The sequence below is a fragment of the Leiobunum rupestre genome, chromosome 6 (genome assembly GCF_980474605.1).
Source record: "Leiobunum rupestre chromosome 6, qqLeiRupe1.1.hap1, whole genome shotgun sequence".
Taxonomy (NCBI): Eukaryota; Metazoa; Arthropoda; class Arachnida; order Opiliones; family Sclerosomatidae; genus Leiobunum; species Leiobunum rupestre.
Window position 1 is genome coordinate 24,475,040 of NC_143389.1, and position 18,614 is coordinate 24,493,653.

The following is an 18,614-nucleotide window of genomic DNA, read 5'->3' on the forward strand; positions in this document are numbered from 1 at the left end:
CTTAATATTAATTGAATGACATGCCTTTCCCCACGTTCGATTAATTTCTCCTTTGTATGATAGGTCATCGAAACGGGCTAATTTTTCACTTAATTTTAATCTCACAAGAATTGCAACCAATTTAGCTTTGAATGCTTCAATTGACCTGACCGCATGGGTTCGTTTTCACTTAAATATTTCTATCTTGATAAACTCTTGTTAATAGAAAATGTTTGAATGCTAACTTGTATTTATGCAATGTGTAAAAATTTGGACTTTCGTTGGTGTTAAACTGCAATAAAGGGTTGACTGCACACCACATTCACATCCAATTCCAGCCTGGCTCGTTAAAATAAAATCTTGAAATGGAAAATTTTTATCGAAACAAACTTATTTTTAAACTAGCTGAGAGTTGCTTTACTAACATCTTCAGTGCGGACCTGGTTGCTCTGAGTGTGAACAATGATGCATTGTTAAGCATTCTCGCAATATCGCATACAAGAAGATTCATCCTTTTCAGCACCACCTACATGTAGTTTTCTTTACGGAAACTGATTAAAAGTGATTTGAAGTTATTAGAACCCAAGATCTTTCGTAAAGAGGCGGATGAAAATTTAGGATTATCTTGAAAATATTTCATGAAGTTGCTCTTATTGCGAGGTCCATTTTGTATTTCATGTGTATCTCACTTATTACTTTTAATTTTGTGTTATTTTTATATATACTAAAAATATTGAGGAAAGATATCTACGAGCCCTGATTCACAAAGGCGCCATTAATTGTAGATGGTAATAATGGAATTCATTCATCATAGAGTGAAGTATCGAGATGTTAAAGAGAAACATCAGATCCAACAAGGGTAACATGGGGATAAAAAAAATTTGAACCGGGTGTACACATCCGAAATTTTAATGGGAAATTGACATTTAAAGAAAATTAAAAACAGCCTCAAGAATTCAAAAGCACATGGATCATATTAAGCCTTAGACCAATACTTCTCTAGGTACCAATTGTTTATTAACTATAGTTATACACCAATTGTTTATTACCTAAATGAGACATAAGAAAATATATCAGTTACTGATATAACTGACTCACTTAACTGCTAGCTCCCCCTCCCCGCCAAGTAGTTATTATTTACCAATGTGATTTAAGTGTTTAATTTTCATTATTTGTTATAAACGAATACAGTGGCCCCTCCCATAATGTTTGTCTAGAGCCGCTCCTCGTTGTCACTGCTAAAACAGACTATCATTAAAATATTAGCATTGGGTTAATAAAAAGTGTCAAACTTACGTTTATTATGTTACTTACAGTATATAGCCAGCTAGGCTAATATCGATTTCCATTGGGTCTGCTCGGAGGTTGATCCAGATTTGACAGTGACATCACCGCTCTAGCTCCAAGGCGGCAAAAATGCTCGATAGAATGGCACTACCCTAGGCCTAAGTATTAAAACGACTTCTGTTGCTTTTATCCTAGGGGTGGGGTTTCAATGTTAAGTAGGGTGGTGGAAAGCCCTGCGAGTCAACAGCTCCATACACTTACTATTCAAGTTCACCTTAGCAAGTTTTCTACATATTCTTTCGAGGTTTTAAAAAATTATTTTATTTTATATCAACCATGGATTAAATCATGTATCAACTATCACTTGAACTAAAAATATTCGTTAAAATATTTTGGGGTACCTGGTTCTTGAAAGGTACTAATGGTTAAAAGGGCTGCGTTCAGAACTATAATATCTATTCTTTGCCTTTACTATAAAAAAACCTCATCAAAGTTGGCATTATAGATAATGCTCTAAAAATAGTAACTAGGGTTTTTTTATGGGAAAGTAATTTCAGAACAGGATGCTGCCTTCATAATTTGAGATTCATCTCATTTTATTAGAAACTGTTAATTTCTTGCTTAACAATATATGTTTTCAGCTGGAAAGGGAGAACGCTCTTTTCTATACTGGTTTATAACAACCACATTTTCAGACCTGTTGCTACGACTAAAAAAGGGGAGAAAAGGTAACGCAACAGTGTTTAGTATTTTTTCAGTTTTTGGGAAACTTACAACATTTATGTATTTTTTTTTTACAGGATGAAAGCAAAATCTTCAAAAATCTCGCAGAAATGTTGATGTTAAAATCCAATTAATAATTTCAAAAGCTGCTTGTTCTTACGCTGTCAGGGCAAGTAATACGCGATGTAGAAGTGTTTCCCTCTGATCCCGCAAAACTAACAACACCAAAATTCAAAAATTTACAATATTAATTAATTGAGGACTTCATCTGAAAATGTTTATTTCTTTGAACAAAATTAAAAGGTCAAATTTTAACATATCTCGGTCTAATTTAAAACCTGTAAAATTGTTGGTTGGATTTGGATAAATCTTTCTTATCTTGGTTACGATGCAAGATGGGATAACTCTACGATTGTTGATTCCCAGCCTCCCCCACGGCCAGTAAAAATATTGAAGATATGCTGCAAACCAATATATTTTATTGGAGTCACTCAGATCTTCCAAATATGCAATATGGAAAGGCATTGTAATTTGTATTTCAAGTAATTATCAGTCAAGTACCAACATAGCAAACCTCGGATTTTCTGTAAGGCATCCTGCATTTCTACGTGTAGAGCAACATCTATTTTCGAGTTCAGTATCCATGGGCACAAATCTTTCACATTTGAATATGTTCTCAAGATCAGCTAGTCTGGATCAGTTCCATGTTGTAAAGAAACTTGTTCATTTGAATTTCCCAAAGACCTGGCTCGGTTGGAGCTACAGTCTTTTTCAGGGCTGCATGTGGTTTCCTCATAACTTCTCAGCAGAATGAGAGTGTCCTCCTCTTTAATTTTAGCTAAGACAGTACGAACTTGCCAATTAGGTAGGTAGCATCGGGTAATGGAGGAATCATCTTAATGAAAAACCAACCATGTGTTAAAAAGTCGTCGTATAATATTTTCCAAATCTTTACGATATCAGTAAGGTTGGCATTCAAAATCTGCTTGAGAACTGGATCAGATAGAATTGTAGTTTCAAAGTCACTCCCAAAAGAGTATCGAGAGGCTCCAACAGGTTTTGCTTTTATTTACTGAGAGCTCTGTCGTAATTAGTTTTAATAATAAATAACAGCTGGTAGCCTGGTAATGCAAGCTTGACGTACAAACAATTTCTATTAATTTATGGGAGATTTTGTTTCTGTCTTATTCCGGATCGTCGTTCAGTATCAATAAAATTTGTTAAATTACAACCAAATTTAATATAAGATTTTCCACAAAGCACGTCTTCTAGTAAGAAAACTAAAAATAGTGAAACGAAATGTTTTTTCGAAACCCCCGTTACCCCTCATAACAAAGAGTTACAATTGTAAAGACCGTGCACCCCTATGAAATTACGCCACAAATACTCATATTTATTATAATATCACCATAAACCTAAAAACTGTTTAATTTTTTCAAAATTAAAACAAATTATTTATTGTTATACCCATACTTACGGCCAACTTCTTTTCGAGGCGTGGATAAATTTAGTATGCTTTTGTATCCAGATATTGTACATTAACTTTAGTTCAACTTGAAAATTTCATGCTTTGAAAACAAGACGTTGCGTACGAAAAGTGTTAACAAATTTTGCTGATAGCCTTCCACTCAATGTGAGTGGGTTACTCTATGGTTATACCATTAAATACTAATCATGCTATAATAACTGAGCACAACAATGATTACATTTCTAATTTGAAATGTACGTTAAAATCTTTGATAAATTAGGTTACGGTACAAAATTACGATATTTGACGTAACATTTCAGCAACCTTTCCTCGCCCCCTAAAACATTTAGCAAGGGCGGTACCTTGGACTAATTACCGCAGGGACGTTTCGGTGCTACTGGAATTCCCAGCAAGCGCCCGACCCGGTTAGCCTCATTCCTCTATCGGTAAAAATATGCGTAACAGTTACTGCGCCAGTGCGAAGGTGTCACACGGAGTGGCCATGCTAAAAATTTCAAATCTTGAATGTTAGCTGCGCTACCTTATAACTACTAACGATACTACTATTTATTTTCAAGCAGACTGCTTAAAACTTGACAAGGGAACGCGTTCGGGCCTTGCTCGATAGGCAAACATTTAAGTCTTAAGTAAATGTTCTTAGAAAAATTCAAAAATGCGTAATTTATACGGGTAAAGTCACAAATAATAAAACTTTCTTTTCTTTCTGGCTTCTAATTTAAAAAAATAGCAATGTAATAATAACATTTGAAATTGTAGTTGAAAAACGTTACTAACAAAGTGTTATGATGATCCTTTACAATTAGTGTATTTTTTTTCTATTTTTTTTGGCATGTCGATGGCAATTCACTTTCATTTATTTCTTCTGAAAACTCATCTGTCAAAATTGTAACCTAATTATATTGCGTAGCATTATAATTAATTGGCATTCAGTAAATACAACCTTGAAAAATATCATAGTTTATATCATCAAGCAAGCCTTGGTCTTGACTTGTGGCGCCTGTTAATTTATAACATTTCCTATTTTATAGAAATGTTCCAGATTTGTGTTATTAATTTCATAAATTATTATACTCTTCCATAAAGTAAAATTTTGTAATTACCTGGTGGCGAAATGCCTAATAATTCATATGTGTGACTGGAAAATTCTTTTTCAAATTTTCAGCAGTGCAGTGAGAGACGCGAAAAGTAGAATATTGTACTATAATGCCAACAGAGGACACTACCGAGTAAGTAACGCATTTTTTCGCCAGTAGAGAGATGACCCTAACTGTGGTTTACGTTTTAGGGAAGCCGAAACGTCCCTGTGTTAATTAGTCCAAGGCGGTACAAACCCTTACTGCTTTACGTAATTTTAGATTCATTTTCGGCAGCGCAAAACATTCACCATTTTGTGTGTAGAAAAACAGCGCTGCCAGGCAAGTGTTTCTCAGCCTACCAAAAAAAGAACACAATGTTGCCAGACTCAGATTAGTTCGTATAAAATACACCAAACAAGGTGAAATTTCAATTTTCCGCCAAATGTGGTTGTAGGAATTATTCGTCATTGACACTGCATATATTGCGTGGAGGCGGAATCAAGTCAACGATAATGTAGTGTTTGCATGGGATATTTATGGTCAAATGTAATATATTCATTTTATTTAAAATAGCAACTTGGAGAAAAATTCGATTTGAATTCCAGATTCCCACAATGGTACGGAAAGTGGCACCGAAGTAGCTTTAGCTCGTGTCTACGCCAGAAATATTTTAACTTTTGGTTTTCCTGCGCTATTTTCTCCATGGGTCAGGGTACGACTAAATCTTAATGCTTGCATTGATGCCGCATAAGAAAGAGATATGCGATCTAAAAATCGAAGTTGGTTCGTTTTGCTAGAAACATTTAAAAATTATTTCAACTTCTTAAAGGCAGTATACACTTCCATATTTACGGTGGATCACCTAATTTCACACTTCTACCACCAGGTTTAACCGAAGCCTTGTGGTACCTGGCATTGCTTATATTAAAACCAGTTATATCTCGCGTAAGCGGACGATTTAATCTATACTCCGTTTAAGAATATTAAATCATTTCTTTGACATCGTACGAAACATTACGGATGATTGTGATGTTGCTTCTCCATGTGCAAAGGTCCGAAATAGCGGGTCATCAAAGTTTCTTTTTTATTGTTGGGCATTTAGGTAATACGGCCAATAGATTCCGTTAAAAACGAAAAACACTAATGGAAACATCACCCTAGAAACCCGGTCCACCAGCTTGGCTCTCTTTAGGTGTATTGGTACAATTGTTGGCGTCACACTTGGTGGCGGTAGTATTGTGGAACATGAGAAACACTTTTTGGGCGAATCGTCTTTTGTTGGTCTCCGGTCTTCATCGGGAGAAGACTTTCCCTGGGGATTAAAAACCAATACAAAATTTTAATATTGATTTTTGTACCAGTAAGGTTTTGCTGAAAGCGATTTCAACTCATTTTGGTTGACTTCAAACTAAGTCATTAAGGGCTGTTCACAAATCACGTAACAGTAAAAAATCGAAACGCCCTATCTCTCTGAACAAAGAATAACAATATCAAAATCTCACCCTAAAATTACGTAACAAATACTCAAAACCCTGCAATTATAATATCAACATAAATTTTACAATTATTATGTATTCATATTTTATTATTATCTATTTTTAACTTTTGTATTCTGTTTTTCTGCGCACAAGTCAGCTTCTTGGCTTTGCAGATATTGTTTTTTTTTTTTTCAAATAAATATATAAATAAATAAATCTTTCAAAATTTAAGCTTTTCTTATTGTTTTACCACTAGCAAACTTATTAGAGTAATTTGCTTCTACAGGTTAGATAATTCTAATAGATAATTGAAGTTCCGATATAAAACTCTCTTCGTTCCTCTTTGAATTCATTAATGGTGCCCTCTATCTGGAATTCTCTTCAACATCGCTTTAGAACCTCTTCTCTGTCATTTGCGTAAACGACTTAATTTCCATGAAGGGTTTCCTTATACGCGCCTCTTCAAGGATTTTAAAGGCCGAGAAGAGAGATTCTATTTTCTCGTGCACGAATTCTGACCCACGCAAAACTGAACTTGTCAATTTCTTGAGGAGTGACAGCGTGGACCGCTTGACCGACGGCTCAGACCGTTTTTGAATAGCATATCGATAATGAGCATCACTGAATCTGTCAGAGCGGTCAAGTAAGTTGTCAGAGCTTCCAAGCAGGGCCGGATTAAGACTTTATGGGGCCCTAGGCCCAAGTTAATTTTGGTGCCCCCTTTCAATAGCGAGCGAAGTGAGCTAGGTGCTTCCTCAATTTATAATTGAGAAATGGAAGGAAAATTCATTTTGCTGCCAGATTTAGTATGTCGTCAGGGGCTAGACGGCAGTTCGTCAGAGAATGTGACAATCAAACGTTTTTGGTTCATAGGGGTGGACGCATTTACTAAAATTACTCCGGAAAATATTTTGTGAAAAGCAAATGATTAAAGTTTTGTACTTTTATTTTTATCGAACCCTCTTGGTGCCCCTTGTAGGCTTGGTGCCCTAGGCTCAGGCCTATTCGGCCTATTGGTAAATCCAGCCCTGCTGCCAAGTAAGTTGTCACAGCTGTCAAGAAAGTTTTTAGAGATGTCAATCAGTTGTCACTCGTCAAAAAATAAGTACGGGATGAGAGGGGTCTTTAAGATCAAACGCGGATTTATCGATTCTTGTGTCTGTCATTGACCTTTCCTCTCGTGTCTCAGGTGCCGTGGTAATCTACGGAAAATCTTTTCAATTGTGGTGTGGAGCTTGGCGCGGCTGCATGGATCGCACCCCGAATATGACATGGAATTCTGAAGGTGGGGAATTCCTTGGCGTCTTCCGGCTAAATTTATCTACTTTTGCGGAGCAGAATTGGCGACACCTAAAGGGCCGTCTTCAGTGAGTCCTAGGGCGTTGGTTTAGGCTCCGACATCTTTGCGCACCTTACCGGTAGTGTCCTGATTATAAATTAGTTAGCCTCCTCTGTCTTCTGGTGTAGGCTAAAAGTTCTGGATCCGCCAATGGATTTTGTCTTTAGGGTCCAGAAATCACTGTCTCAATTCATTGGATGGCGGAGAAGAAAACTCCGACTCGATTGGAGAAGTGGTGGTATTGAATAACAAGGTATTTCCCCCGCGACTCTTGCCGAATTACCGTTTTTAACTATCCTAAATTGGTATCCACTGTCGAACCTTTTAAACTTATCGCGCCCCTTTCGATTCATGACCCGCGCTCATCGGATCTTAATTGAGAGCATCGTTAAAGCCTCTCCAAAGTTTTTCACCTATAATACGTATTTTATCTGCCTAACTGCCCTGCTGATCCACCCCGATATATTTTACGCGCTTCAACTTACCTCGACGTAAAATCGCTCACTCTATCATATACCACCATTACCCTATTAATATATCAACTTCTAGTCTATCATTATTATATGCCACCTACCCCTCTAACTCCACTATCTGTTGCGCTTGATGTGCGAGGCCAAAAACTCACTTTAGCTCGGATGGTCCCTCGTAATGTGAGTCTCAACACGCGTATGGAGACTTCCGTCCAATGGCGCCTGCTACACGGGGTTCTTCCATCGCCCCACCGTTTATTTCGTGTGCATGATATTCGTGACTCGTCGCCGTGTTACTTTTGTCCCGCGCTCGGCAATTATCCGCATATGTACCTGAACTGTCCAGTGGCTGCAACCGCGATTGGGCACGGTCTGTCCTGGATTGAGGAATTTTGTGGACACCGGCATACCATCATTCCGTGAGCGACGTCAATATATAATTTTTGTTCTTTCCTTTTACATCCGTCCATTTGCATTACAATAACATTCGTCCATTTTCATTACTATAACATCCGTCCATTTTCATTATTATAACATCCGTCCATTTGCATTACTATAACATCCGTCCATTTTCATTACTATAACATCTGTCCATCTTCATTACTATAACATCTGTCCATTTGCATTACTATAACATCTGTCCTTTTAATTACCATAACATCCGTACATTTGCGTTACTATAACATCCGTCCATTTGCATTACTTTAACATCCGTCCATTTATTAATAATACATTTCTAAAATTTTCTCAATTGATTTGTTATGTTCATTTGTAATTAAAAAATATGTTTAAACTCTCTCTCTCTCCATTCCTCGTGTATTTTCTCAATTGATTTGTTATATTTTTTTGTAATTAAAAAATATGTTTAAACTCTCTCTCTCTCCATTTCTCGTAACATATAATAATGCTTATAAAATTCCCACCTCGATCTCCCTCAGTATGTTATGTAATTTGTTAACAGGTCCTTAGGCCTAATATGTGTTCTTTGCTTCGTCGTCGTAGTGAACTCGAACGGATAGGACCGACCCGTGATAATTGGTTTTTCAGTTGCTCGCCATGGGTGGGTATCTCTTTGGGTATAACATTACTTCTACGTTACTCAAATAGCTATTTAAATATTGATATTATAACCTTTTACCTGGCAAATGGACAGGCCAATAGTTTTTCTTAGCTCATCCGTTCTAAACTTCGACCTTGAAAGGAAGTTGACGAGAGCGAATTCCAGAAGTGCACCGAAAACCATGACGGAACAGGCGCCAATCCAGACATCGATCGCCTTAACGTAAGATACTGGGGGGAGCTGGGTACGAACTCCAGAAGCCACGGTCGTCAGAGTGAGTAGAGTAGTGACGCCTAACGTCACGCGAGCGGGGCTGGCGTCTACATGCAACCAAAATGACACCCAAGATATCATCACGATCAAGAACGTTGGCAGGTACGTTTGTACCACGTGATATCCGTTCTGACGTTGAAATACAAACGAAACATTCAGAAAGCTGAAAGCACCTATTTGGAAAAAAGAAGAAGCAGAACAACGAGATTTAAGGGTATTGAATGTGACATAAAATTCTTATTTTTATCTTCCATAGATTCACCAAGTCATGTCATCGTGGGTCGCTATATTTCAATAAATTTTACGCTGGCGCACTAGTTTCTATGCTTATGTAACATTTGTAGATTTTAGGTTAAAATATTTAGATATGAATATTTGACAAGTTTTTGTGGCACACCCCGCGGATTTCGAAAAACCCCACAAATATATATGGTCCTAGACGAAAATGAAAGTAACTTTATGAAACCTACGAGCAACAAACACAAGGAGAACTGAGCTAGCCTTTAAACAACTTAACTCAGTGTTGTGTACAAATTTCATTGGACGAACCTTTACGCTGAACGTTTTACGGAAAGGGGAAAGACAATTTCCGAATTTTCCCCTTCCGACGGCAGCAGGCGCTAAAGCGTCTAACCAATGAAAAATGTACACAAGAAAATTCGCGACTTTTGACGTTATGCGTTCTCCATGTGTGGGGTGCTATGTTTATTGCTCCTAGATGAAACTATTTGCTGTGCTCAGAATCTTGTTTTGACTCTGCGTCATAATCTATTGAATATTTTGTGAAGTCTCAAACTATGGCGCATATAGTTAAGTGACCGGACTATAAAGAATTTATTTTCGCATTTCAAATAACGAAGGATTTAAACATTGTTAGGTTCTGGTAAATTAAGTTTATAAAATTGCCATTTCGCCTTCAAAATAATTATTACATATAAAATGTGCAATTTTAAAACTTACTTGTATTTTATTTTCATGAGAATCGCTTAAAAAGGTGGTACATTTTCATCTAGGGATTCTCCGAAATCCATGGGGTTTACTTCAAATTCTGGCCAACAATTAGTGTATTAACAGTTTAACCTACACTTCTACCAATCATATTTTATAAGCGTAGAAAGCGGTGTTAAAAATATTATTACGATACGTTAACCCATGGTGGCATGACTAGGTGTATACATGTGGAACTATAATTTCCTGAAATTACCAGTGTCGATATCCCTCGTGAATTGTCCGTTGCTGATAGAAACTATATCGAACTCGGGAACTTCAACCTGCTCGTCCACGGTGATAGGGTCGATATCTTGCCAATAAAGGGTTGTTTGGTCGGTGGTCTGCGCATCTAGTTGGAAGATTTCTTCATTTAATACCGAACTTTATTTTATAAATATTCTGACTTACACGTTCCAAGTATAATGTGACAAATTTGAGTGTCAAGTGGATAGTTCCTAAACGACATGTGGCAATATAACGTCAAGGTTAATCTGAAAATTTAAAAAATACGGAACTTTCTTTAAATATACTTCGAAACAAAATAAGGACCTTATAAGTAACTTAAATTCGATATTGGTAGCCACATAAATTTCGGATCTTGTATCGTTTTAAATTAGACTGGGTATGGATGATTTATCATATGGACTCTTAAACGCGCCTTCCCAATCGACCGCCATTACCTTACAGTCTACGGGGAGGGTGATGAAAAAACCGGTTTTGGGGGGATGAAATTTCGGCGGTAGAGGGCTTGCTTGTTGGTTGTCTGTACGATAATGGCGCCCAGTAAACGTTTCTAAAAAGAGTATCAAAAAGCAGCAAAAATAGTGAGCAATTCATCAATCTACAGACAGTTCACTATTAACCAAATTGTGTCGTTTATTTCTGGAACGATAAGAATTTCACGCCTCAATCAATCACTCGGCGACTAAAACTTCAGCTTACATCTCTTGCGTAAAAAATCACCAAGCCAATCGTAAATAGCTGGTTGGTAAAATGAAAATAGCAGCCACTTTTTGGTTGAGGCTTACAGCCTTCAAAAACCAATATGAATTTTCATTTAACTATCATATTTAAACATGCCAACTTGGGTATTAAGTTTATTACCTGTAACTCCAAGCCCCGAGGTCATTTCAAGAAAATAGGTCATAGGTTACAAAACAAGGCTTAACCCTTGGCTGCTACTATTAAATTTAAACAGTTCCTGTCTGAGAGCATAATAGTTCCTTGTGACAAAGCTTTGAAAATAGTTGTTTTGAGTTCAACAAGCGCCAAATTTCTTATATTTTTTTTATACCTCAAAAGGATATTAAATCTAATGAGATGTAAAATTTTTACTCCGTAGTTACTGAACTGCACCTCTGAGCCGGTTTTTTAAAGTCATCCCTTTCGAATAGATTAGAAGTAAAGCTTTTCGTTTAAAAAACCGTGCTCGTTTCACCCAGAACCAGTTATCGTAAGCTTAAATATACTAAAAACTTTGATTTTTGAGCACCTTATATGAACTTAAAATATAAATATTTTTAAATTTATATCTGGGGTATTAATCATGCGTATAATCTTATTTTCAAAAAGTGCAATAAGCTGGTTAATTAGAATAATTGATAAAAATCTAGTGGCTTTTGATGATGGAAGGCTACGCCTCTCGAAGCCGCTTCGATCATCACTGTACACATCATTTGATTTTAAATAAATGTGGAAACGAGGATAATCCTAAATGGTTGACCTGGAAAATTATAATTAGGTTTATGATCGTTATTTAGCTTTACCTCATGCTTAAGAGGACAGTCCCATTCGGCGCGATCCTCACGAGCATGTTGGGCACTGTGACGTAATGGAAACTAGCTTGTTTCACGTTTCTAAAAAAGAGATCCGGCTTCCAAATGTGATTGGCAATGTCCTCTCCGTTAAGCGTCAGTGACTGGTTGACGCCAAATCGAGTCATATTTAGGCGACGGTCCAACCACGACTGACGCAAATATATGTCCGTTTTGTATTCCTTTACAAACCAAAAGGAAATATTCGCGTTACAATTCAATTAAGACGGTAAAAGAAACCAGCTCCGTCAAAAACCAAATAAAACATTTCAATATGCCGAATACCCGGAGTTCATCAAAATACTTTCAACAGTCGTTTATTCATACATGAACTAATATAATAACTCTGTTAAAATTGCCGTTAAGCAAAGATTTCTTCAAAAATTCGCCATGACGTTATCAATCGTGCAAGGTGAAAGTAAATGTATAGCAGACAATAAAAATTAAGATAAATGGGTCACCTAGTTATGCCACCATGCATCGGCGGATTCCTAAAAAATTTAGCAGAGTGGTTGAAAAATCCGTATATTTTTAGGTTAAAATATGAAAAAAAAATTAGCAAGCTTTTGAAGCAAAATCAACGAAAATGAAAATAGTCTATCGCTTTCTAAGCGATCCTCATGACACATATAACTTTCTGAAATAATATGCGAAGAATCGGATGATAAGCTTAGAATTTAATTTTTTATACGTCATAATTGGTTTAAAGGCGAAAAATTTTTAATTTAAAAATTTCATATACCAGAAACCGAACATTAAATAATGGAAAGAAATGTTTTCAGGTATTCGAAAACATTTTCAAAATAAATTTTTTTTAAATCTTTACCAAAGTTTGAGATCCCTGGCTAAATATTGAATAGTGTATGACCCATGATAGCCTGACTAACAATTGTAAGTTAATTCATACGGAATGACCGTAATTTCAAAAATAAACAAGTCAGAGCGACTATACGCTCCAGAAACTTTTCAAATTGTACCCTCAAAACTAGGTACCGAAACAAAATAGGTGGTTACAGTCACAAGCCTTTCGTTCACCTAACATATTTGCGTATTCTTAGTTTCAAAGTTGATAAAATCCTGCCAGTGGTAGTAGTGTTTAATTTCATAAAAGAACTTGAAGCTAATTCCATACAAAAGATTTGATAAAGAAAGGCGCGCGAAATAGTGTCAAAGTTTATAAAAATTACTCTAGTTATATTACGATGTCTATACCATATTTGCAGCATTAACGGATCCTATGCTGTTAACAAATATATTGACTTCAACTTGTGTAGATTCACCTGAAAATAATTGATAATTATTGATAATTGCGTGACATTAATGAATTAATTAATCGTGTTGCCGTGCCTGATTTTCCATATGTGGGCCAGGCTCTTTTGTCATATTGGTCGAGTAGTCGGTCTAGAACTGAGAATCTGTACGGTACGAATACGTTGTCCGCTCTCGAATGTAGCGCGCTTTTACTGATAGGTGACTTTTCTCCTTCCGAATAGCCGATACTAGATTCGGTACTTCCGCTGTGTCCTGGTGAATCCGACAGCAAATAAAATTCCGGAGACTCCACATCCGGTTCACTAGAATTACAATGAGTTGAAAATTAAAAAGGAATTACTTCTCACAACTTGCTAATAATCAATTTTACCAGGAAAAATGGTCGTCTTAAGACATAATGGGCTCTGACAGATATTGTCAAAACCATTTTATTATTTGTTTAGGCCAATTCACCCGCACTCAACAATACCATGGTTTTTTAAATAATAAGGAATCAATATGAAACTGGTTAAATTATCGTATTCATATTATATTTGTGTGGAGTATTTTATTATGTAACCACTCAAAAGTTGGCAATCGCCAAAACCACCCAAGAAGGGTAAAACAATAAATTTGCAGAAAAACTAAAATCTTTCAATTGCCATCCAAAACGCGGCCATAATATGAAGCCATACAAAATTTAGAAACAGTAAGTCGAAACCGGTCATCCAAAATTCAGTTATAGTCAAAAACATAAAACGTACCGAAACCTCCTAAAGTCAGTAACACCTAGGAGCAACAAACACAACACCCCACACAAGGAGAACGCAACCCGTCAAAAGTCTTGGATTTTCTTGTGTACATTTTTCATTGGCTAGACGCTTTAGCACCTGCTGCCGTCGGAAGGGGAAAATTCGGAAATTGTCTTTCAGCGTAAATTAAGGCTCGTGACGCTCGTCCAATGAAATTCGTACACAACCCTTCGTTAGCGTGTTTAAAGGCTAGCTGCGTTCCCCTTGTGTTTGTTGCTCCTAGGTAACACCAAACCAAGAAAAAGGAAAAATCCGGTGAAAACGTTAACTACCCAAACATTTTAAGCCGCTAAATCCGCCCAAAACGAGACCATCTTTATTAATTTTAAATAAAGTTAAAAAAATCATAAAATATCTAGTTTAGGGTTTTGCAGACGATTCGTCGACCGAAAACCAACTCCAAACAACAGATGTCTCTTATCCACACAAAATGATATTGGAACCGAATCAAATCTGTTGTAAATAAGAAATACGTTAAAAAATAGCAAAGAAATGGGAGGGAGGAAAACTACTAAGCGAAAAAGTAAAAATGCCAAGAACTTGTGAGGGGTGACTACTATGCAAAAAGTAAAACTACAAAGAACTTTGGAGGGGTGACTACTATGCAAGAAGTATAAATACAAAGAACTTGTGAGGGGTGACTACTATGCAAAAAGTATAAATACAAAGACCTTGTGAGGGGTGACTACTATGCAAAAAAGGACAAAAAAACTTTGGAGGGGAAAAACCAATACTGGAAAAGATCAAGAACTTTAACTATCTTTACTAATAAAGACAGTAACTAAACTAAACTTTATTAATAAAGTTTATAAAGTTTAGTTTCCCACTCCAAGTTGAATGACTATTGGTCATTTTTAATTCTTAATTTAAAGATCTAAGTTTTTATTAGATCTTATGAATGTTTAGTGAAAAAACAAATAACTGTAGTCCCAAACTTTGGGTGTACAAGAGGTTTATATTTGGTTTTTTAGATACGCAATCACTATAGGCAAAACGACTTGATAGCGCTGGGCCCCTGAAAGTTGCTCGTCTTGCCATAGCACTATGCTACCCTAAAATAAAATGAAGTTATCTAACAGTCGATTCAACAAAACTCTCATCCAAATATTTGCAGTCTAACCTTACGTCCATAAAATAGTTTTTTTGCTAAAACTAATTGGAACCAATCATTAATCATGCTGCCGTTGGCGACTACACTTTTCTGAGTCTCTGCTTTTTACACGACAACAGTTCGCGATCGCATAAGGCCGCGCACTCTTTCTAAGCATTGTCTCGGAGAGTTACGAGACGTTGATTGATTATTCTGAACAGATGTTCGGTAAACAAAAACAGTATAGGTTTAAGGCTTTAAAAAGTTTCAATATAAGATTTGGAAATCAGGTCAATGTTATAAGCCGTAATTGTCCACAAATACCCAGATAGCTAGAATGTCACGAAAGTATTCTATAAAAAAAATTAAAGAAAAGAATTACAGCCACCATAAAGGGCTTCAATTCATAATATTTTAATTATTCTAAACAACATGATTTTTCTTAACGTATTTTTGGTGACCTAACCTAATAGATTTGGGGATGCTTGGGTTGTACGAGATGTTAAAAAAATGGCGGCTCAAATACATAAAAACCGCTGTATTCCAAACTTGTTCTATTCAATTTCTACTGATATTTTACATTCGAAATCATTTTCTTGATGTTTGTGCAAACAAATATTCAAGTACCACGGATATTCATAATTTTGCAATTCAAAGGTGAAAGTTTTAGAAATACGTTTAAAAAGTCAGTTTTCATTCACATTCTATTATTTAAGGCCAAAAATTATAACGTTTGGTTATTTACATTCTTATTTAACACGTGCTACATTTTAAACTTTAAAAATTCCTGTAACTACATACCACTTTTGAAAAACAATCCGATGATATGGTTTTTTGTAACTAAATGTAAAACCTAATTGTGTCAAAAAGTAAACGAAGGATGACGAAATATGTTATAGTGGTTTTTATAGATATGAAACGCATTTTACAAGATGGCGGCGGTAACGTAGGCGAAACAGTTTACCACGTGAAAGAACGCCCCAAAATCAATAAAGGCATTACAAATATAAACTATGACTTTGTTCTAGGTGATATCGTATTTTTAGACTGCCATATAGGAGTTCCAATTGTCAACAGCAACGATTCTACATAGGGGCTGTTTATAAATGGACGTAATTAATGAGCGTTACGTATTTTAATTTTATACCGGAACTACCAGTTATTTTAAGTTACAGTCGGAATTTAGCACTTGTTTGCGACATTTGCATTAGTATGATTGGATTTCTGGCAAAACAAAAAATAAAAGGAAGATAATAGTCAAGTTTTGGAAATCGTAGATCACAATTAACTCAATAGCATATTTCTTCAGCATTTATTAACTTTTATCACCATAGGTTTAGAAATAAAAATTAATTTCGCAGTATGGGATAATGACTATAAGCGTGTTTAACCATCAACTACAGAGAACGGTAGATCAAACAAACAAGATACACGTAGTAAAAGTTGAGCTTTTAACCAACGACAGTCGACCTACTTTCATATTAAAAATTAAATGTTCATAACAATGAAAGGCCACTGACACTCAAATTTATATAAATAACAACAAACTATGGTTTAAGAACCGTAGGGAACAATAAGGTATAAAATATGGCTTCTTGGCGGATACAAAATTTTGCGCCGAGGCGTTTATTTCCTGTTAAAATATGGTTGTTAACTATAGTTTGATACCCATACATAAACTTTAAAATGTCATAAAATTAAAATTAATTAAGTTAATCCCAATACACGGACCGAAATGGTATAATAATAACCTACCTCGTGGTCGAGGTACCACAAGATCCATCGAACGCTATTAATAGAAGTATCCAAACGAACATATTAGCGGCGGTTATTTGTCTATGAATTCCTTCACTTAAAGACGTAACGAGTATTTATAGTCTTCTCATTCAGCCTAATCTTTAAATTACAAGTGAAGATTCGTAAGTCACGGTTTGTTCGGAATATGTAGCCTCTTATCATTGAAAGAATCTGTTGAATTGTCTAAATTTAGTTTCGCGACTGACTCTGAAAGCCCTTATATATTCTACGAGGCACAGTGTTCGGGATCCTGAAGGTAGACTGGCTAGATGCCCGCTCAAAGCGCCAAACAGAGAAGCTTCTTCAAATCCTTTACGCGACTTTGAATGGATGTCTCTACTTACGCAACTGCCTCACCTAGCATATTTATTTTCGAGGGATAAAGGAGTCATTTATTGTAAATATGTGACAGGCGAGCTTCCGACGCATTCGACCAGAGGCTGAGAAAGCTTCGCGCAAGTCATTTTCCCTTTTCGAATTTTCTATCAGAATAAACACAAGCAGAATGAATGGGATAATGCCACGAAAATGTGTCACCAACTGCAACTACACGCTATAAATTAACGAATGTTTAGGGATATTCTTGTATTTTCTAAAAAGAAAGACATTTTAAAACTGCGAATGCGCTTTAGTTAAGCTAAAATTAAGGGATTTTCGAATAATAAAAATTTTATTATTAAGTCATGAATAGATTTTGGTAAAAATTGGTCATTCAAATTAGACAGATTTTCGTTAAAAACCGTTCATTTATTTAATGTAATTAACATTATTGAAAATAAAAAGCTACTTATTATATTTAGTACATTTGTACATTATCTCGAGTATTGTACATGAATCTTTATATATATATATATTATTTAATTTTTTTTTATATTTTAAAAACATTTATTTATAAAAACAGAGAAAATGTTACAAACTTTAGGATAGTGTTTTTTGGGTAGTGTCTACATTTCGTTGTATCCGGTTACATTTTCTTATAAATTGATATAAATATTATCTTTGACTATATTACACATTTTTCTTTGTAATGCAATACTTCACATATTATTAGAACCATTTAATTTATTATTAAACATTATTGCTAACTTTTTTTTGAAAAAGGCTGAAAGTCTTTGCTGAGGGCCATGGATTACGGGTTCATAACTGTGGAAATAAATGGCTATTTTTAAACACATCACTGCTGTTCTTAAGATTTTATTTTCTGGCGGTGAAAGTTTATATTCATCAAAATTTTGCAACCAGAAATTACATATTTTCTTCAGAAATATATTAAAATCGTTCATGACTTCGCTTAACACCAGACACTCAAGAACCATTTAGATTTGGGTAAATATATTTTCCTGCGTCTGGAGATAATATCTTGAAAAACATTTGTTTGTATAATACGTCTTTTTCTTTAGGAGTAAAATTACTTTGCCAGATGTGTTTCCAGTAAACGGTAACATGATCTGGCGCTTGTAAATTGAACTGCTGAGCAATTTGATTAACTGTATATTGTGATGCATCACTTTTGCATATCATAGTTTTTATATGCGTTTTTGTTAGTGTTGCAAGTCGGAAAATTTTCCGTATTTTTCCGAAAAAAATAAAAAAAAGTTTTCATTCCATGATTAGTCTAATATATTGTTTGCAAATTGAAATAAAGCGGTATTTTCGACTCATTTTTTCGAATCTGAAAGTAAAACT

General features: G+C 35.5%; 1 protein-coding gene across 2 annotated transcripts; it reads right to left on the reverse strand.

The window, feature by feature from the left end:
• Positions 1-4,517: 4,517 nt before the first annotated feature.
• Positions 4,518-17,198, reverse strand: LOC149940465 (glycine receptor subunit alpha-3-like). 2 transcript variants are annotated; one of them, XM_090177348.1, is made up of 8 exons: positions 16,887-17,198; positions 13,326-13,552; positions 13,191-13,258; positions 11,931-12,160; positions 10,573-10,655; positions 10,379-10,513; positions 8,980-9,347; positions 4,518-5,866 (listed from the first exon to the last, which is right to left on the reverse strand). In XM_090177348.1, the coding sequence occupies exons 1-8, from the start codon at positions 16,946-16,948 to the stop codon at positions 5,639-5,641; spliced, it is 1,401 nt and encodes a 466-aa protein (XP_090033474.1). In that variant the 5' UTR covers positions 16,949-17,198; the 3' UTR covers positions 4,518-5,638. The 2 variants fall into 2 exon arrangements, with proteins under 2 accessions (XP_090033474.1, XP_090033475.1); XM_090177349.1 differs by lacking the exon at positions 4,518-5,866 and adding an exon at positions 8,860-8,911.
• Positions 17,199-18,614: the final 1,416 nt, after the last annotated feature.

Bases quoted from the DNA above. Each gene is read 5' to 3' on its own strand.
- LOC149940465 (XM_090177348.1), bottom strand. From the start codon at position 16,948: ATGTTCGTTTGGATACTTCTATTAATAGCGTTCGATGGATCTTGTGGT. The intron at 10,514-10,572 runs GTAAGTCAGAAT...TCTTCCAACTAG, and splicing joins TCACATTATACTTGGAACGT to ATGCGCAGACCACCGACCAA. The intron at 9,348-10,378 runs GTAATTTCAGGA...TTTTCCAAATAG, and splicing joins CACGAGGGATATCGACACTG to GTGCTTTCAGCTTTCTGAAT.